Below are 19909 nucleotides of genomic sequence, written 5' to 3' on the forward strand. Positions count from 1 at the left end.
TTGAACAAGTATGCTGTACTCTCAATATAAAGAACATTAGAAAAATATTTCTTTTTTACAAAGAGCACAAAGATCTTAAACTATAACATGCTTTCACTTAACCCAAGGATATCTAAATTGCAAGAACTTCCATAAGACTGAGATATTTTCATAAACTTTATTTTCAAATTGAACATCTTGTTTATCACATTGCATTGTCAGCAATGATAAATAAAAACATGGAAATATTATTACCTCCTCACTAGCTGTTCTCTTTTATTTAATTCAGGCTGGAAAAGAATAATATAACATTTGGGTAAAAAAATGCAAGCCAGTAACCCTGCGCTGGAGCCAAAGATGGAGAAGATTTCCACAGCCACCATGTGTTTGCCCTTGGTGCTCAGATAGGCTGGGAAAAAAGACAACCACACACTACAGACGATCAGCATGCTGAAGGTGATGAACTTGGCTTCATTAAAGGTGTCAGGCAAGTTCCTGGCTAGGTAAGCAACCATGAAACTGACTAGGGCAAGAATGTTCATGAAGCCCAAAACACAGTAAAACATGTAAGTTGACCCTTCATTACATTCTAGTATAATTTCTTTATGCAGGGAATACATGTCAAAATTTGGAAATGGGGCAGAGGTTGCCAGCCAAATGACACAAAGAGAAGCTTGAATAAAGGAGCAAGAAAAGACAATCGAAGTAGCCAATCTGTTTCCTGCCCATTTCCTTATTTCAGATCCTGGTTTGGTGGCCATGAAAGCAAGAACTACGATGATAGTCTTGGCCAGCACACAAGAATGGGAAATAGGAATGGAGTGGGAAAAGGGCCAGAATCAAAATAAAGTGTATGCAAGATATTCGGGAAAAAGGAGGTTTAGGCCTACCGGACTGGGAGTTATATTACAAAGCAGCATCGCTAAACTGGATAAGGGATTGGATAGATCTCAAGAATAAAAGAATGCTACTACTAGAGGGCTTTGAATTACAACGCGGATGGCATGCCTTTTTGTGGGAGGGAAAGGACAAGCACCATGGATATTTCCAGCAACATATTATCAGAGAATCACTGTACAAAACATGGCAAGAGATTAGAAAGCACTATACCAAAATTCCACGATGGTTATCGACAATGGAAGCACTAATATATCCCAACGCCATGGATATAGAGAAAGTGAGGAGTTATAAAGAATTACTGAACAGTGAAGGAGAATTACAAACAAGACAAGAATTACAAAATCAGGGTATAGACATTGATTGGTGGCCATATATGCAAATAGAATCAAGATACAAAATTGATCGGGCACAATTCGGATTCCAAAATGAACCAAATGAACTGGATAAAATATTACAAAGTACAGATGAGAAAATGATTACCAAAATTTATAAGTACCTACTAAAATACAAATTAGAAGAGGAGGTCGTCAAAGAGAATATGATAACATGGGCCAAAAATATAGGATATACTATTGAACTGGATAAGTGGGAAAATTTGTGGAAGATAAATTATAAGATGACATTGTCTATACCCTATAAGGAAAACCTTTACAAAATGTTCTACTGATGGCACCTCCCACCGGCGCGCCTGGCCAAGATGTTCCCAAATACGTCTCCAATGTGCTGGAAATGTAAATCACAGAAAGGGACATATTATCATCTCTGGTGGTCATGCCGAAGGGCAAAACAATACTGGCAACAAATTAAAATAATGATTGAAGAAATCACAAAACAAAAACTGGAAATGAGGCCGGAAATCTTTTTATTGGGAATAATCACAGCACAATACACCAAAGAAATAAAATATCTGATCATCCATATCCTCACAGCAGCATGTATACTCTTTGCCCAACATTGGAAATCTGAACAGTTACCCACAGAGGTCAAAATAATAGCTAAAATTACAGAATGTGCAGAATTGGATAAGCTCACAAAAGAAATACAAGAGAAAGATGATACTGATTACTATTTAGTATGGCAAAGATGGTACAGCTGGCTGGAGGCAAAAATAGGAATATAAAGATAATTTTTGACTATTCAATAGAAATGCATAGAAGTAAACAAGGAGTCAATTATATATATACATATATAACCATGTAAATATGTGAATGTACAGTCAGGTCCAGAAATATTGGGACATCGACACAATTCTAACATCTTTGGCTCTATACACCACCACAATGGAGTTGGAATGAAACAAACACAATGTACGTTAACTGCAGACTGTCAGCTTTAATTTGAGGGTATGTACATCCAACTCAGGTGAATGGTGTAGGACTTACAGCAGTTTGCATATGTGCCTCCCACTTGTTAAGGGACCAAAAGTAATGGGACAGAATAATAATCATAAATCAAACTTTCCCTTCTTAATACTTGGTTGCAAATCCTTTGCAGTCAATCACAGCCTGAAGTCTGGAACGCATAGACATCACCAGACGCTGGGTTTCATCCCTGGTGATGCTCTGCCAGGCCTCTACTGCAACTGTCTTCAGTTCCTGCTTGTTCTTGGGGCATTTTCCCTTCAGTTTTGTCTTCAGCAAGTGAAATGCATGCTCAATGGGATTCAGGTCAGGTGATTGACTTGGCCATTGCATAACATTCCACTTCTGTCCCTTCAAAAACTCTTTGGTTGCTTTTGCAGTATGCTTTGGGTCATTGTCCATCTGCACTGTGAAGCACCGTCCAATGAGTTCTGCAGCATTTGGCTGAATGTGAGCAGATAATATTGCCCGAAACACTTCAGAATTCATCCTGCTGATTTTGTCAGCAGTCACATCATCAATAAATACAAGAGAACCAGTTCCATTGGCAGCCATACATGCCCACACCATGACACTACCACCACCATGCTTCACTGATGAGGTGGTATGCTTAGGATCATGAGCAATTCCTTTCCTTCTCCATACTCTTCTCTTCCCATCACTCTGGTACAAGTTGATCTTGGTCTCATCTGTCCATAGGATCTTGTTCCAGAACTGTGAAGGCTTTGTTAGATGTTGTTTGGCAAACTCTAATCTGGCCTTTCTGTTTTTGAGGCTCACCAATGGTTTACATCTTGTGGTGAACCCTCTGTATTCACTCTGGTGAAGTCTTCTCTTGATTGTTGACTTCGACACACATACACCCACCTCCTGGAGAGTGTTCTTGATCTGGCCAACTGTTGTGAAGGGTGTTTTCTTCACCAGGGAAAGAATTCTTCAGTCATCCACCACACTTGTTTTCCGTGGTCTCCCAGGTCTTTTGGTGTTGCTGAGCTCACCGGTGCATTCCTTCTTTTTGAGAATGTTTCAAACAGTTGTTTTGGCCACGCCTAATGTTCTTGCTATCTCTCTGATGGATTTGTTTTGTTTCTTCAGCCTAATGATGGCTTGCTTCACTGATAGTGACAGCTCTTTGGATCTCATCTTGAGAGTTGACAGCAACAGATTCCAAATGCAAATAGCACACTTGAAATGAACTCTGGGCCTTTTATCTGCACATTGTAATTGGGGTAATGAGGGAATATCACACACATGGCCATGGAACAGCTGAGAAGCCAATTGTCCCATTACTTTTCGTCCCTTAACAAGTGGGAGGCACATATACAAACTGCTGTAAATCCTACACCGTTCACCTGAGTTGGATGTACATTCTCTCAAATTAAAGCTGACAGTCTGCAGTTAACGTGCATTGTGTTTGTTTCATTCCAACTCCATTGTGGTAGTGTATAGAGCCAAAGATGTTAGAATTGTGTCAATGTCCCAATATTTCTGGACCTGACTGTATGTTGGTTTGTTTTTTTTATTATTAATAAAAATATTTTAAAAAAAGAAAGAAATGGCTACTGAAAATATGAAGCTAAAAGCAACTTGTTGAAGGAGACATGCCAGTACTGTTGGCCGACCAATGAAAAGGAAAGCAGAAAGGAAGGAGAAGAGAAGAGAGGTGAGGAGAAGGTAGGAAAGGCTCTGGTTGTTGGCTTTGACAATTGGTGTGTCATTGTGTTTAATGAAGATAGCAAGCACAAGTACTGTCATGAAAGCCAAGGAGAATGCAAACACCAAAGACGTAATTCCTAAAATGTCTTGGTAAGATAAGAAGGAGATCTCTTTAACAATGCATGCATTTTGATAGAAATTTGCATACTGATCCCCTGGACATGGGACACAGTCATCTGCATCTGAAAAAGAACATAATACATTGTTTATATTACTACAACTGAATGCAAAATTATCGTATTTTTCAGAGTATAAGATGCACCTTACTTTTTAGGGAGGAAAATAGGGGGAAATAAATTCTGCCTACCAGATATTCATCTGGCTAGTCCCAGCACATTAGTTTGCTCACTGGTTTTGAGGTTGGGACTGGTTGGGGCATCAGCTTCAGCACATTAGTTTGCTCGGTGGTTTTGAGGTTGGGGCTGGTTGAGGCTGTGCTTCTAAAGCACAGCTGATTGTCAGAGGAAGCAGCAATTAGAAAAGCAGGCAAAGCACAGAAGATCGCTTTGCTCATTTTGGGGCTGAAAAACAGCTTCAAAAGCACAGCTGATCCTCAAAGGGAACTCCAGTGACCAAAGCAGCAAAGTGCGGAAGTGGTAAGAGAAGGTAGCAGCTGTTCTGGGTAGCCATTTTGGGCTCTGCGCACGGTTACATTCGGAGAATAAGATGCACCCAAATTTTCAGCCTCTTTTAGGAGGGAAAAAAAGTGTGACTTATACTCCGAAAAATACGGTACACATCTGAAACTTTGTGTATTAGAATGTAGTGGAAACAGGTCCATCATATTCTAAGGTGTGAAAATTTTAATTTTCAAGTGAAATGGGAGGCCAAGAAGCTTGAATAATAGAGACAGAAATCAACCAACCAACACATGATGTCTTATTCGATCAACAAATTCTATTGATGCATATCTTACCCTCTTGGGCTGAAATCTTTTCTTCTGCACATGGAAGGCAGTCATAGCAACAGAACAGTTTCTCTTCTTTCATGGTTTTTCTATGACCTGAAAGACAATGATCATTGCACACTGAAAGGGGCTGAACCTGAAAGGCAAAGGAAGAAAAGGAAAATGTTGAATTAGGTAGTGCCAATATGGGGGTTATAGAAGACATTCATTTATTTTTGGATATCCTGCTTAGAGTCCAACAAGAACTTTCTTCAACAGCATCTGTTCAATTAAAGAGATTTTAAGTCAAGTGATGAATCACACATGAAAATAGTAATATACCTATCATGAATAAATAAAATCATCTTAAAGAACCTCTGGAAGATGTACAGATGGGAACTAATACAGAAGATAGTGTTCAGTTCTCTAATTTATTTATTTTGCTTAATGAGAATCTTTTTAGAAACGTGTAATTTATTTTTTTGTAGCCAATGTTTGGGGAGAGCACACAAAATATAACCTCCAAAATCAAAAATCTGAGTGATTGATTGATTAGCTGCTAGAAGAAGTTTTGAATCTTATACACCACATAGATAAAGTCTTCTCAATGGATGATCCTTCACCACTATGGTTATTCAGATGTTCCAACAGGGCACTCATCACTATTATAATGAAGCCCAACAATCTTGCTGCTAGTAGTCCTCTTTTTACCTTTCCTTCCACCTATCCTAAAATTGTAAATTTATCAAAAAATGATAATTTGAGTCTGGTTATCTGTGGAACAATAGGTATAAATAAATGGTGATAGGAGGAAGCATTCAATTTCTAAAAAACAAAATAAAGAATTGGCAAACATTTTGGCTCTCGGCCCCTCTGGATCCGCCAGTGCTTTGCCGGGTGCAAATGAACACACGCACAAATGAAAGGAGGGATTCGATCCAAAACCCAGTTTAATGAGACCAACACAGCGGGGTACAGTAGGCACTGAGCTGCTAAGCAGAAACAAAGTCGGAGACGCCTTAGCTTCCCACCCGTACGGTTTTATAGGGCATGGACACAGTTAACTATCATCAGGCAATCCCTCACAGCTGTTACAGTCAAATCCGCCGCTTATTCCGTTCCGTTTGCCGTCGGTCGCAGGCATGTGATGTCATTCTCCGCCTCGCTATCATCTCTTCAGCTGCTGATGTACTTTCCCATTCCCGTTCCTGTAAACCGCCCCCTCTTCTTATATCCCATCCATCACCCACTATTGGTGTGCATGGTGTCCTAACGCAACCTCCCCCTCCACCGTGTTCCGTTGCTGGAATCCGTCTGTATGTTCCGGATCCTAAGGCGATATCCCCCCCCCCCTTTCATGATCTTCCATACCATCAAGGTGATGTGGTGTCGAGGAGTATTTGACACTCAACATTGGCAAACAATTGAACAATATCCTCCAAAGAGATCATTAAAGACCGCCAGGATTTAAGGGCTTTTCCATACTTAGTGTTGCCATTATTAGTCCAATATTAATAGTAAAGTACTATTTATTAAACTAATTTCATATAATAAATGTTTGATGAACAATCTAACACTTCACAAAGGGAAACCTTTGTTTGGGTACCCCTGCCATACAATATTGTCTTTGAATCTTTGCTTTCATTGACATCTTTGAAAGGATGGTCACACAGCCAGGATCAACCAGCCTACCTGATTAAAACTGGTGGGCCAAACAATGGCCTTCTCCTGAATGGTGAACTTCATAGCTTCAGAAGTATGTACATCTAAACTTCCAACTTTGACTCTAAGGAGGGATTGGTTTGGCAAGGTGATCCAGTTGATTATGTCAAATCCTGACACCAATTGTCCACTTTCATCAAAGGAAACAGGCTCCCCAGCATTATTGTTAAATGAGACAGTCCTCAGAAAATGATGCAACTCAAAGAGAAAAAGAAATAAAGTTGCTATAAAATTTATTAGACCAAGAGCTAAGAGGACTTTTGGAAGAGATCTAATATTTTCTTGATTAATTATTGATTTTTGTCATAGTATCCATAATATCCTTTAAGTATCCTTTAAGAATACTAGGATTCTAGTATATAAGAGCTACTGATTGAGTTCTATAGAGAATTATTGAATCTTTCATCTGCTTCTCCATAACTGTCTGGTTTGGATCTGCAACGTAACAAGACAAACACAGACTTCAACTGATAATTAGAACTGCAGAAAAAACAATTGCTACTAACCTGCCTTCCATTGAGGATCTATATACTGCACGAATCAGAAAGAAGGCTGTGAAAATATCTACAGACCCCTCACATCCTGGACATAAATTGTTTCAACTTCTACCATCAAAACAACACTATAGGGCACTGCACACCAGAACAACTAGACACAGTTTTTTTTCCCATATGCCATCACTCTGCTTAACAACTAATTCCCACAACAATGCCAAATAATTTACTAAGACTGTATTACTATTTTTCTTCCGTTTGCAAAGGAGCTTCTCTTTGCAAAGGCATCCTCTCAAATGGATCTTCTGGAGGCTGTTTGAGAGGCTCTCTGTTTGGGAGGCTGCATTTGCAGCCTCCAAAAGCTCCAAAAGGATCGGGGCGGCACATGGGTGGGATTACATTCGGTGTATAAGACGCACCCAAATTTTCACCCTCTTTGAGGGGGGGAAAGTGTGTCTTATACTCAGAAAAATACGGTACCTATCTGTGTACTTATCTATCTACCTAACTACATGTATACATACATACATACACATATGTACATACATACATACATACACATACACACATGCTCAAAATGATACCTTCCATGATCCTTGCTGGAGAAGATTCAGTTGACTTTTATCTGGCAGAACTTTGTGTTTCCTTTTGAATGAATATAGAGCACGCAAGGCATGTACCACAGCATAGACGGCATTGTAGATGGTGTAACTGTGGCTATTCATGTTCATGTCAAAAATCGAAGAAGGGAGAGTCTCTATCTTCTCCTCCCCAGTGCATAGACCATCAAAATTCTTCTCTCCGCTGGAGTTGGGAAATGCACATTGAAACGCACCTTCCCAAAAATCCTTGAGGGTCTGTATGTCTTTTTGGGGTAACGTTTAATAAAGTCAAAGCAAATTCCTCTTTGGGCAAACATTGAAACCACAGTAGCTATAAAAGAGTCTCCATCTTCATATCTCAGAGATATCATTCCAATCCACGTCCACCCAAAATGTAGCAATAACTGGAGAATTCCCCTGTATTGAAGCACATCATTTGGGAACATCCAGTGGACAGCATCTCCTTCATTAATTGTAGGTGCAGAACCATAGATAAGCTGAAAAGCAATTGAAAGGTGTTACTGTAATAGGCATGCAAAATTTGGTAATGGGATTGCTGAATTGCGTAAAGACAGTTTGTGATCCATAGTTAGAGACAGTAAAACACATCTACAGAGAAATTATTAAGTCTGTCATCTGCACCTCTATAGCTGTCTGGTTTGGTTTGCAAGCCAACAAGACAGACACAGACTTCAGAGGACAATTAGAACTGCAGAAAAAAACAATTACTACCAACCTGTCTTCCATTTAGGACCTGTATACTGCACGAGTCAAAAAGAGGGCTGTGAAAATATTTACAGACCCCTCGCATCCTGAACATAAACTGTTTCAACTCCTACCCTCAAAACGACGCTATAGAGCACTGCACACCAGAACAACTAGACACAAGTTTTTTCCCGAACGCCATCACTCTTCTAAACAAATAATTCCCTCAACACTGTCAAACTATTTACTAAGTCTGCACTACTACTGTATTAATCTTCTCATCATTCCCACCACCCATCTCCTTCCACTTATGACTGTATGACTGTAACTTTGTTGCTTTTATGCATTATGATTTACAGTCAGGTCCAGAAATATTGGGACATCGACACAATTCTAACATCTTTGGCTCTATACACCACCACAATGGAGTTGGAATGAAACAAACACAATGTACGTTAACTGCAGACTGTCAGCTTTAATTTGAGGGTATGTACATCCAACTCAGGTGAATGGTGTAGGACTTACAGCAGTTTGCATATGTGCCTCCCACTTGTTAAGGGACCAAAAGTAATGGGACAGAATAATAATCATAAATCAAACTTTCCCTTCTTAATACTTGGTTGCAAATCCTTTGCAGTCAATCACAGCCTGAAGTCTGGAACGCATAGACATCACCAGACGCTGGGTTTCATCCCTGGTGATGCTCTGCCAGGCCTCTACTGCAACTGTCTTCAGTTCCTGCTTGTTCTTGGGGCATTTTCCCTTCAGTTTTGTCTTCAGCAAGTGAAATGCATGCTCAATGGGATTCAGGTCAGGTGATTGACTTGGCCATTGCATAACATTCCACTTCTGTCCCTTCAAAAACTCTTTGGTTGCTTTTGCAGTATGCTTTGGGTCATTGTCCATCTGCACTGTGAAGCACCGTCCAATGAGTTCTGCAGCATTTGGCTGAATGTGAGCAGATAATATTGCCCGAAACACTTCAGAATTCATCCTGCTGATTTTGTCAGCAGTCACATCATCAATAAATACAAGAGAACCAGTTCCATTGGCAGCCATACATGCCCACGCCATGACACTACCACCACCATGCTTCACTGATGAGGTGGTATGCTTAGGATCATGAGCAATTCCTTTCCTTCTCCATACTCTTCTCTTCCCATCACTCTGGTACAAGTTGATCTTGGTCTCATCTGTCCATAGGATCTTGTTCCAGAACTGTGAAGGCTTTGTTAGATGTTGTTTGGCAAACTCTAATCTGGCCTTTCTGTTTTTGAGGCTCACCAATGGTTTACATCTTGTGGTGAACCCTCTGTATTCACTCTGGTGAAGTCTTCTCTTGATTGTTGACTTCGACACACATACACCCACCTCCTGGAGAGTGTTCTTGATCTGGCCAACTGTTGTGAAGGGTGTTTTCTTCACCAGGGAAAGAATTCTTCAGTCATCCACCACACTTGTTTTCCGTGGTCTCCCAGGTCTTTTGGTGTTGCTGAGCTCACCGGTGCATTCCTTCTTTTTGAGAATGTTTCAAACAGTTGTTTTGGCCACGCCTAATGTTCTTGCTATCTCTCTGATGGATTTGTTTTGTTTCTTCAGCCTAATGATGGCTTGCTTCACTGATAGTGACAGCTCTTTGGATCTCATCTTGAGAGTTGACAGCAACAGATTCCAAATGCAAATAGCACACTTGAAATGAACTCTGGGCCTTTTATCTGCACATTGTAATTGGGGTAATGAGGGAATATCACACACATGGCCATGGAACAGCTGAGAAGCCAATTGTCCCATTACTTTTCGTCCCTTAACAAGTGGGAGGCACATATACAAACTGCTGTAAATCCTACACCGTTCACCTGAGTTGGATGTACATTCTCTCAAATTAAAGCTGACAGTCTGCAGTTAACGTGCATTGTGTTTGTTTCATTCCAACTCCATTGTGGTAGTGTATAGAGCCAAAGATGTTAAAATTGTGTCAATGTCCCAATATTTCTGGACCTGACTGTATATTGATATTGTTTCCTGATTGCTTATTTGTATCCTATGACTATCATTAAGTGTTGTACCTTATGATTCTTGATGAACATATCTTTTCTTTTATGTACACTGACAGCATATGCACCAAGACAAATTCCTTGTGTGTCCAATCACACTTGGGCAATAAAAAATTCTATTCTATTCTAAAACACATTGCAAATTCTCTGGAAATAGTTCTCCTTAAAATTCTTGATATCATATCCCCAAATAAACTTTCACTTTTGTCACTTCTCAATAAATTCAAACAAACAGAAGCTCATGTTCAAAGCACAGAGGGAAAAACACAAAATGAAGAGTTATCATAATGGACAGAGAAGCTAGATTAATTATGGTTTTAATTAATTAAAAAAAGTAATATGCATCAGCTATTGATCCCAAATGTTTTTTCTAGTTTGTATGCTTTTCCTAGTTATTGAATTCATGGAACATACTGACATATTGTATATGTTTTTGTACTTTGTATGAAAAATATAAATAGAAGCTGGCTAAAATAAAAATGTACAAGCTAGCCAAAACAGACTTCTCTGTTAGATTGTGTTGACTTATTTAATGTTCTTAATTGTTTTGTTTGATGAGAATCCTTGGGAAAACCTGACCTTCATGTTTTTCTCATTGAAACAAATACCTTAAGTACTCCATAAATTATTAATTGTTTGAGATTATAACCGTAACCTTCCTAACCTGCTGTTTGGAAAGGAAGGAAGGAAGGAAGGAAGGAGAAGGGGAAGGGATATCTCACCTGTTGTACCTTGTAGTTGCACAGGATATTTGCCATATCCAGGAAGATTTTTGTATAGGGTCCTCCAATGACAGCGACTTCATTGTTCTGGCCATCACACTTGTAATTGGGGATGAACTTGTCCTTTGTTGAAAGAAGCTCCAGTGCACCACGATAGGTCCAGCTTCCAATGAAGTTGCTGTTGTAAATGTGGAAGCCCAAGGTGATGTTGGGTAGGAGGTGAGGGTTTTCATTGATTTCCTTCAAAGCAAATTCCAAGGCCAGAATATGCTGATAGTTTTGTATCAAGAACCTGTATGATGCATAAATTAACTCACTATTCTCTGTCAGAATGAATCATGCATTGCATTCCAATGACATTTTAAAGCTGGAAGAGAATTATTGTGACACTGTTTTTAGCCTGACAGGACAGGCCTATTTCCTTTTCATCTCAAAATGAAGTCCAGATCTTACATATCATATGAAGCATATAGTTCATGCTCCTTAGATATGATTTCATTTAGAAAGTAAAGCTCTTTTTCTCAGAAGCATCTGAGAAAATAGACTGTGATTTTGGAAACTTTAGACCATATTAAATTTCTTCACATTTAACTTGCCAGAAGACTCTCTGTAAGGATTGGTTAATTGATTGATTGATGGTAAAAGAATATCAGAAAGTTAAGGGAAAAATTAAAGTATAAGATTAGCAACCTTGACAAATGAAAAGTAGTCGAGTCAAATCATGCCAAGTCAAATAGTATTTCGATGACATCAATTTTACAGATAATGCAAATAGAAATTTTGGAACCTACATTTCCAGCACAACAATATCACATTAATAAGAAAACAATAGAATAACAGTTGGATGGGACTTTGGAAGTCTTCTCATTCAATCCCCTGCTCAAGGAGAAAACCTGTATCATTTCATACAAATGGTTGTCCAATCTCTTCTTAAAAACTTCCAGTGTTGGAGCACCCACAACTTCTGGAGGCAAGTCATTCCACTGATTAACTCTTCTAACTATCAGGAAATTTCTTCTTAGTTCTAGGTTTGCTCTCTCCTTGATTAGTTTCTATCTATCCCTTCTTGTCCTGCCTTCAGTTACTTTGTGGCAGCCCCCTAGTAATAAATGTGGCCCAAGAAATGCATTGACTAAAGTTCAACAACCAGACAATCTACAAAGTCAGAATATTCACAGCAAGAGCAGTTCATTTAACAAATGTAACAAATTAAAATGTCTTACAAAGGGAATCCAGGATTTTCATGTGAAGGTGGAATTTCAAATGAAAGAGGTTCATAAAGCATATAGATTTGAAAGGTTATGACACCCAGGTTCAGCTGTCTTGTCTTTAAATATCTGGGAATTGGAAGAGGTTCACTGACCAGACACCGAAGAAGAGCAAAGCTGCACATTATCTGAGAGTGCAACAGTACCAACACTAGAATCTTAACCATCATGCCAGGAAACGGTCTCCTCATCTCTTCTTATCTGTGATTTAAATGTCCCCAAGCAGCTTCCCTCTGAACATAAAGTATCAAGGAAAGATCTGATGAAAACTGAGCTTTCTGATTTTCTGTTGTAACAGCTCTCCAAGATATAGGGAAGATTCTTTGTGTCATTTAGTCTTTTCAGTTTTTCCAGTAGCAACTAGAATTTCCCCTGAGAATTCAGAGAAGAATTGGATAATGATAGGAGAATAACAGGCTAGGATGTGGCAGGATAGGAAAATAGGATATGGCAAATAATTTCTTATTCCCAGCTGTATTTAATCTGGCCCCAAAAGAACTACTGTAGATTATCAGAACATCTGCCATCGTTGAAAGCAGTAAAATGTGCAAAGTGAAAACAAAGAAATAATACAGAGGAAGGTACTTCAGGATTTATTTCAACTAGAATAGAGTAGAGTAGAGTAGAGTAGAGTAGAGTAGAGTAGAGTAGAGTAGAGTAGAATAGAATAGAATAGAATAGAATAGAATAGAATAGAATAGAATAGAATAGAATAGAATAGAATAGAATAGAATAGAATAGAATAGAATAGAATAGAATAGAATAACAGAGTTAGAAAGGACCTTGGAGGTCTTGTAGTCCAACCCCCTGCTTAGGCAGGAAACCCGGCTCCACTTCAAACAAAAGGTTATCCAACATCTTCTTAAAAACTTCCAGTGTTGGAGCATTCACAACTACTGGAGGCAAGTTGTTCCACTGATTAATTGTTCTAACTGTCAGGAAGTTTCTCCTTAGTTCTAAGTTGTTTTTCTCCTTGATTAGTTTCCACCCATTGCTTCTTGTTCTACCGTCAGGTGCTTTGGAGAATAGTCTGACTCCCTCTTCTTTGTGGCAACCCCTGAGATATTAGAAAACTGCTATCCTGTCTCCCCTAGTCCTTCTTTTCATTAAACTAGACATACCCAGTTCCTGCAACCGTTCTTCATATGTTTCAGCCTCCAGTCCCCTAATTATCTTTGTTGCTCTTCTCTGCACTCTTTCCAGAGTCTCAACATATTTTTTACATCGTGGCGATCAAAACTGAATGCAGTATTTCAAGTGTGGCCTTACCAAGGCATTATAAAGAGGTATTAACACATCACGTGATCTTGATTCTATCCCTCTGTTTATGCAACCTAGAACTGTGTTGGCTTTTTTGGCAGCTGCTGCACACTGCTGGCTCATATATAAATGGTTGTCCACTAGGACTCCAACTAGTGTCCTGGAAGGGGATAGAAACGTCAAATGTGCACAGTCACTCATGCCCTCGTCACCTCTCACCTTGACTACTGCAACGCTCTCTACATGGGGCTCCCCTTGAAGAGCACCCGGAGGCTCCAGCTGGTCCAGAATGCAGCAGCGCGGGTAGTGACGGGAGCAACATGGCGCTCCCATGTAACACCGCTCCTGCGCGAGCTGCACTGGCTCCCAGTGGTCTTCCGGGTGCGCTTCAAGGTGTTGGTTATCACCTTTAAAGCGCTCCATGGCATAGGGCCTAGCTATCTCCGAGACCGCCTGCTGCTACCGACGACCTCCCATCGACCCGTGCGCTCCCACAGAGAGGGCCTCCTCAGGGTGCCATCAGCCAAACAATGTAGGCTGGTGGCCCCCAGGGGGAGGGCCTTCTCTGTGGGGGCTCCCACCCTCTGGAATCAGTTGCCCCCGGAGATAAGAAGAATCCATGACCTCAATGCCTTCCGTCGTTCCCTGAAAACCTATCTTTTTCAGCAAGCCGGGTTGGCTTAGAACAAATTTTTAAATTATTTTAATTAGTTTGTGATTCTTAACTTCGGGCCAAAAATTTATATATATTTTAAATGTTTTAATATTTGTATTCTATGTTTTTTATCTTGGCTGTACACCGCCCTGAGTCCTCAGGGAGAAGGGCGGTATATAAATTGGAAATTAAATTAAATTAAATTAAATTAAATCCAGGACAGACACCCCCCCCAAGAGTTTTTCAATCCTACTCTCACATTTTCTGTTTATATCTGCCACTACTTTACTCTTCCATTATCACCACAGTTGCTTTGAACCAAAAATGTTATGAGACTTCCTTTCAAGCCTTTATTTATTTTTATTAAAGATCCAAAGGATGTCATTTTCAGTTAGATAATACCTTCTAGAAGGAAAAAGAAAATAGATTAAATCCCCTACCCTAAACAATAATTGTGGAATCAATTGTGGAATTGATAACAATCTAGATATATTCCATTTGTCCAGCCTTTTAAGAAAGTAGTTGAAATGTCCAATGGAAAAGTCATATATTTCAAGAACAACATTCCATTCTATCTGATGCAAACAGTCACAACATTTATATTTTTCTGGTTTTAAGAAACAAATAATAATAGTCAGCTGGTTTAACATGTTCATGAATTAAGACCTGAGTAGCCATACTTGGATTAAACCCAAAGATTTACTTATGGGATATTTACTTGGGATATTTGCAACATATTTGTTATATACATATGTAACAATAGAAAACAATTTCCCATCCCATTCCTGGTGATTTTCATGATGAAAATTGAAACAATAATAAATGTTTGTTTTCCTCAAGTACTGTGTAACATATATTATTGTGAAAAAGCTAGAACTCATGTTAAAGTGTCTTGGATGAGTAAGCCAGTGGTAGATAATGCAAAATCTGCAGATTGATTAAATGAATCACCCTTCCCTCAAAAGCTCTCTCATACCCCAAGATTGCCCTCCTAAATTTTGATAAGAAATGTTCAGAATAACCGAATAACAGAGTTGGAAGAGATCTTGGAGGCCTTCTAGTCCAGCCATCTGCTCAAGCAGGAAAGCATATAGCATTCCAGACAAATGTTGTCCATTCTCTTCTTAAAGACCTCCACTCACAACTTCTGTAGGCAAGTTATTCCACTGATTACTTGTTTGAACTGTCAGGAAATTTCTCCTTAGTTTAAGGTTGGTTCTCTCCTTGATTAGTTTCCATCCATTGCTTCTTGTCCTGCCTTCAGGTGCTTTGGACAATAGGTTGACCTCCTCTTCTTTATGGCAGCTCCTTAGATATTGGAACACTACGTAGTGATGTCATCCCTAGTCTATCTTTTCATTAAACTAGACATATCCAAATCCTGCAGCCATTTATTATCCTCAAGTCCCCTAATTATCCGTGTTTTTTTTCTGCACTTTTTCTAGAGTCTCAACATTTTTTTTTATATTGTGGCAACAAAAATTGAATACAATATTCCTAGTGTGTCTTTAGCAAGGCATTATATATATGTATATATATTATAAATAATTTTATTGAATATTTTACATTTTTAAAACCAATAACATAATAGAAAAAGACAAAAAAATCAAAAAAGGAAAAAAAGAACATACACATACACCAAACGGTAAAATAGAAAACATAAATAACAACATTATATAATATTATACAACTTTCTGCATCGACAATTATCTTTACTTTTAAATTCAATCTTCCTAATCATTCTCTTATTCTTGTGTAACCATATTGAGCATTCTTATAAACAAAATTGTTAAATTGTTAAATTGTTATATATACTTACATCCTATTTATTAACATAGTCAATATTTTATACAAGGCATTATAAAGTGATATTAAAACTTCACATGATATTGATTCTATCCCTCTGTTAATGCAGCCTATGACTGTGTTGGCTTTATTGGCATCTGCAGCACATCGCTGGTTCATATTTAAGTGATTGTACAATAGGGCTCTTGCAGTTACTACTGTTGAACCAGGTACCACCTATTCTATTCTTATGCAGGTACCACTTATTACATACTTATGCATCTGTTTTTTCTTGCCGAAATGTAGAACTTTTTTTCTCCATTGAATTTTATTTTGTTAGATAGGGCCCAGTCTGTCTTCAAGTCTTTCAAGATCCTTCTGTAACTTAAGCCTATCTTCTGGAGTAGTGACTATTTCTGCCAACTTGGTGTCATCTGCAAATTTGATGAGTTCCCCTTCTATCCCCTTGTTTACTAAGACTGTATTACTATTCTTCTTCTCATCCTTACTAGTACCTATCTCTTCCCACTTAGGCTATATCCATGTTTCTTGTATCCTTACAACTTATATTGTTTTTATTATTTCCTAGTATGATTTGATTGCTTATTAGTATCTTATGACTATCACTATCTTATGATTCTTGACGAATATATTTTATATTTTCTTTATGTACACTGAGAATATATGCATCAAAGACAAATTCCTTGTGTGTCCAATCACATTTGACCAATAAAGAATTCTATTCTAAATCATTGATGAAGATATTTAAGAGTACTGGGCCTAAGACAGAGCCTTTTGATACCACACTGCATACTTACAAAAAATGAAATAAGATTGGTTTGGCATGATCTATTTTTAACAAACCCATGCTGGCTACTAGTTATAATTTATTTGCTTTTAGTTGTTTGCAGATCTGTTTTTTAATTATCTTTATTATCTATTATCTTGGTCATCCAGTTATAAATCCATGTGGCGATGATGCTGTCTAACCCACATTTTTCTATCTTATCAAGTAGTAGGCTGTTATCAAAAACCGATATTATCAAATATCAAAAACAGATATTCAAAGTTCTTGCTGGTTCCTGTAAATCAACTAACCAAATAAGATATATGAATATTAGACTAAACACTAAAACAACAGTGTGAAAAGATAGATGATCTGACAGATGAAAAGCACTTGTGCTCCTTCATTCTTCTTCTCTTCTTGGCCTGCAGTAGTTGCCCATCAAATGACAGCATCAGGCAGAAGATGAGAAGGAGGTTAAAAGTCAAGATGGCAGTTTGACAGCTCTCATTCCTTATAAAAAAGAGTCTGAATAAACAAAGCCAAAACCCAAAAGGCAAACTAAAAAGGCAAACTGAAAGACAGACTGTCCTGTTGAGGGGAGAAAATTAGAAAGGAGGCAGCAACAGAGAAAACTGGGGAGGGACAGGCATTTATTTACTCTCCTCAGACTGGCCTGAGGGGAAAGTTTTTTAAGCCATTTCCATCATTCAGAAAAGGAAGAAAACCTAGAAGCCAAGGAAGACACCAACAGAAAAGATACAAAGAAAAAAGAAAAGTGGGATAGTATAGACCAACATGAACAAAAATAAGAAAAACAAGAATAAGACAAATAGATAACAATAGTGGATGACAGTTTGGAAAAGTATAGACAGGATTGTGAGAGATCAGAGAAGGATATTGAAAGAAATGACAAGCCTTTCTACAACAGCATTAAAAATCAGAAAGAAAATTACATCAAACCCAATGGTCACCATGGCATCCCCCTCAACTCAACAGTCAACGGAAGAACTGTCGAAGACAGAAAAATCCAAAGTAATTCCAACGATGCAGGCCATGCAATCCACCTTAACCCTAATACAGGAGACAATGATGAAGTTGCAGGAGAAAATCTCCAGTAACCATAATGAATTGAAAACAGACATCCAGTCCTTGGACCGCAAAGTGAATGACATTCAAGATTCAATCCATAAAAATGAACAAAAAATAAAGAATGTAGAAATCAAAGTGGAACAAAATAAAAGGAAATTGGAACTGGTAGACCAAAAACTGATGGCTCAGAATAGAAAACTTGAAGACTCTATTATACAACTGGAAATGGACCGGGCGACGTTCTCTAAGATTTCAGAATGTAACTGAAGGGAAAGAGGAAGATCTGAGACAGCTAATGGCAGAAATGATTGTAGAGGCCCTACAGAGGGACAAGCAAGAAATAATTACGGAATTGGATAAGGTATACCGGGTTCAGACAAATTATGCTAGAAGACATAAGCTCCCAAGAGAGGTCCACATTAGATTTTCAAGGAAAAAAGTCTGTGACATCCTGTATAATATAACCAGAGAAGAACCAATGATATATAAGGGGAAGGAGGTTATAACGTTAAAACAAGTCCCCAGGAGAGTAAGGGAGCTACAAAGAGACTGATTCCTTGCCATACATTTAAGCAAAAGAAATATACAATTTGGATGGACACTGCCGGAAGGAATGTTAATCACGTGTCAAGGGAAAAAAAATAAAGATAGATAATCTAGTGACAGTGCAAGACTTCCTAGACCAACTGATAGGAATGAAAGAAGAATAGAGTAGCAAGGAAGAAGTAGAGATGATAACTCAGGAAGAAGAAACTCCCGATCAACGAGACACTAAAGAAGGACCTTTGGAGAAGAAAGACACAGAAGAAAAAGAGAACAGAGACACAAAAGGAAAGGAACTAATAACACAAAGGGCAAATAAGGGCAAATAAATACTAACAAGGGCAAATAAATACTAACTCCTTTTAGGAAGCCCAAAAAATGGATGATTGGAAACTATTATCGATTAATGTAAATGGATTGAATGAGACTAAAAAGAGGAGACAGATATTCACAAAATTAGCCAAACAAAACTCTGACATAATATGCCTTCAGGAGGTTCACATACAGAAACAAGATGAAAGATACCTAGAATACAGCAAATTAGAGAAAGTATATATAGCACTAGCAAGGGAAAAAAATATGAAGATCCCAAAGGAAGAGCATTAATGATAGAAATAAAGAGAGGAAATTTACCAATATTACTAGTAGCTATTTATGCCCCCAACAAATATCAGGGAGAATATTACAAAAAATTACACGAATGGATAATTAAAATGGAATACAGGAATATTTGTATAGTGGAGGACTTTAACGGGATAATAGATACAGAAAAAGATTATAAATGTGGCAAAGACAATTAAAAAAAGGGACAAATTACCTAAAACCTTCTTCAACATGATAGAAGAATTAAATTTGATAGATATTTGGTGGACCCTACAGCCAAATGAGAGAAAGTACACTTTTTACTCCAACCCCCAAATATCATGGTCCAGAATAGACATGTTATGGGCAAATAAAGAACTAGGATTGGAACTGGAAACAGTAGAAATTAATCCCAATTTATGGACAGATCATAATCCCTTGGAAGCAAAATGGAGGGCCCCAAAAAGAAAGAAGATTAAGAGATGGAGACTAAATTTACAAGTATCGTAAAGGAAGAAGAAGGAATATATTGAAAAGATAATGGGAGAACTGAGATTATTTTTCAAAGAAAATAAAAAGCAACAAACCTCCCTAACTAACCTATGGGATACGATGAAAGCTTACCTAAGGGGGGTAACAATAACTTATAATGCACATAAAAACAGAAAAACGGAAGATACACTCTCCAAGAACACTCTCCAAGAAGAAATTGGAAACATAAATTAAAGAAAGAATATGAAAGGCAGATCATCCAACAACTGGAAGACAAGAAAGGAAACTTACAAAATAAAGAAGAGGA

The 19909-nt window shown here is 38.2% G+C and overlaps 1 protein-coding gene across 1 annotated transcript in view; it reads right to left on the reverse strand.

Annotated features, from left to right (window-relative positions):
- Window positions 1-230: 230 nt before the first annotated feature.
- LOC139317607 (vomeronasal type-2 receptor 26-like) overlaps window positions 231-19909 on the reverse strand; it is a 28228-nt gene continuing 8549 nt past the window's right edge. Inside the window, exons 4-9 of the mRNA XM_070944694.1 lie at window positions 11142-11433; window positions 7643-7915; window positions 6535-6762; window positions 4873-4999; window positions 3796-4138; window positions 231-783 (exon numbers count right to left, since the gene is read on the reverse strand). Of these exons, the coding sequence (XP_070800795.1) occupies window positions 231-783; window positions 3796-4138; window positions 4873-4999; window positions 6535-6762; window positions 7643-7915; window positions 11142-11433 (1816 nt within the window). The remainder of the gene's footprint in view (window positions 784-3795; window positions 4139-4872; window positions 5000-6534; window positions 6763-7642; window positions 7916-11141; window positions 11434-19909) is intronic.

Source organism: Pituophis catenifer, unplaced genomic scaffold (assembly GCF_029215685.1).
Source record: "Pituophis catenifer annectens isolate HBS135680 unplaced genomic scaffold, rPitCat1.0.hap2 SCAF_5, whole genome shotgun sequence".
Lineage (NCBI taxonomy): Eukaryota > Metazoa > Chordata > Lepidosauria > Squamata > Colubridae > Pituophis > Pituophis catenifer.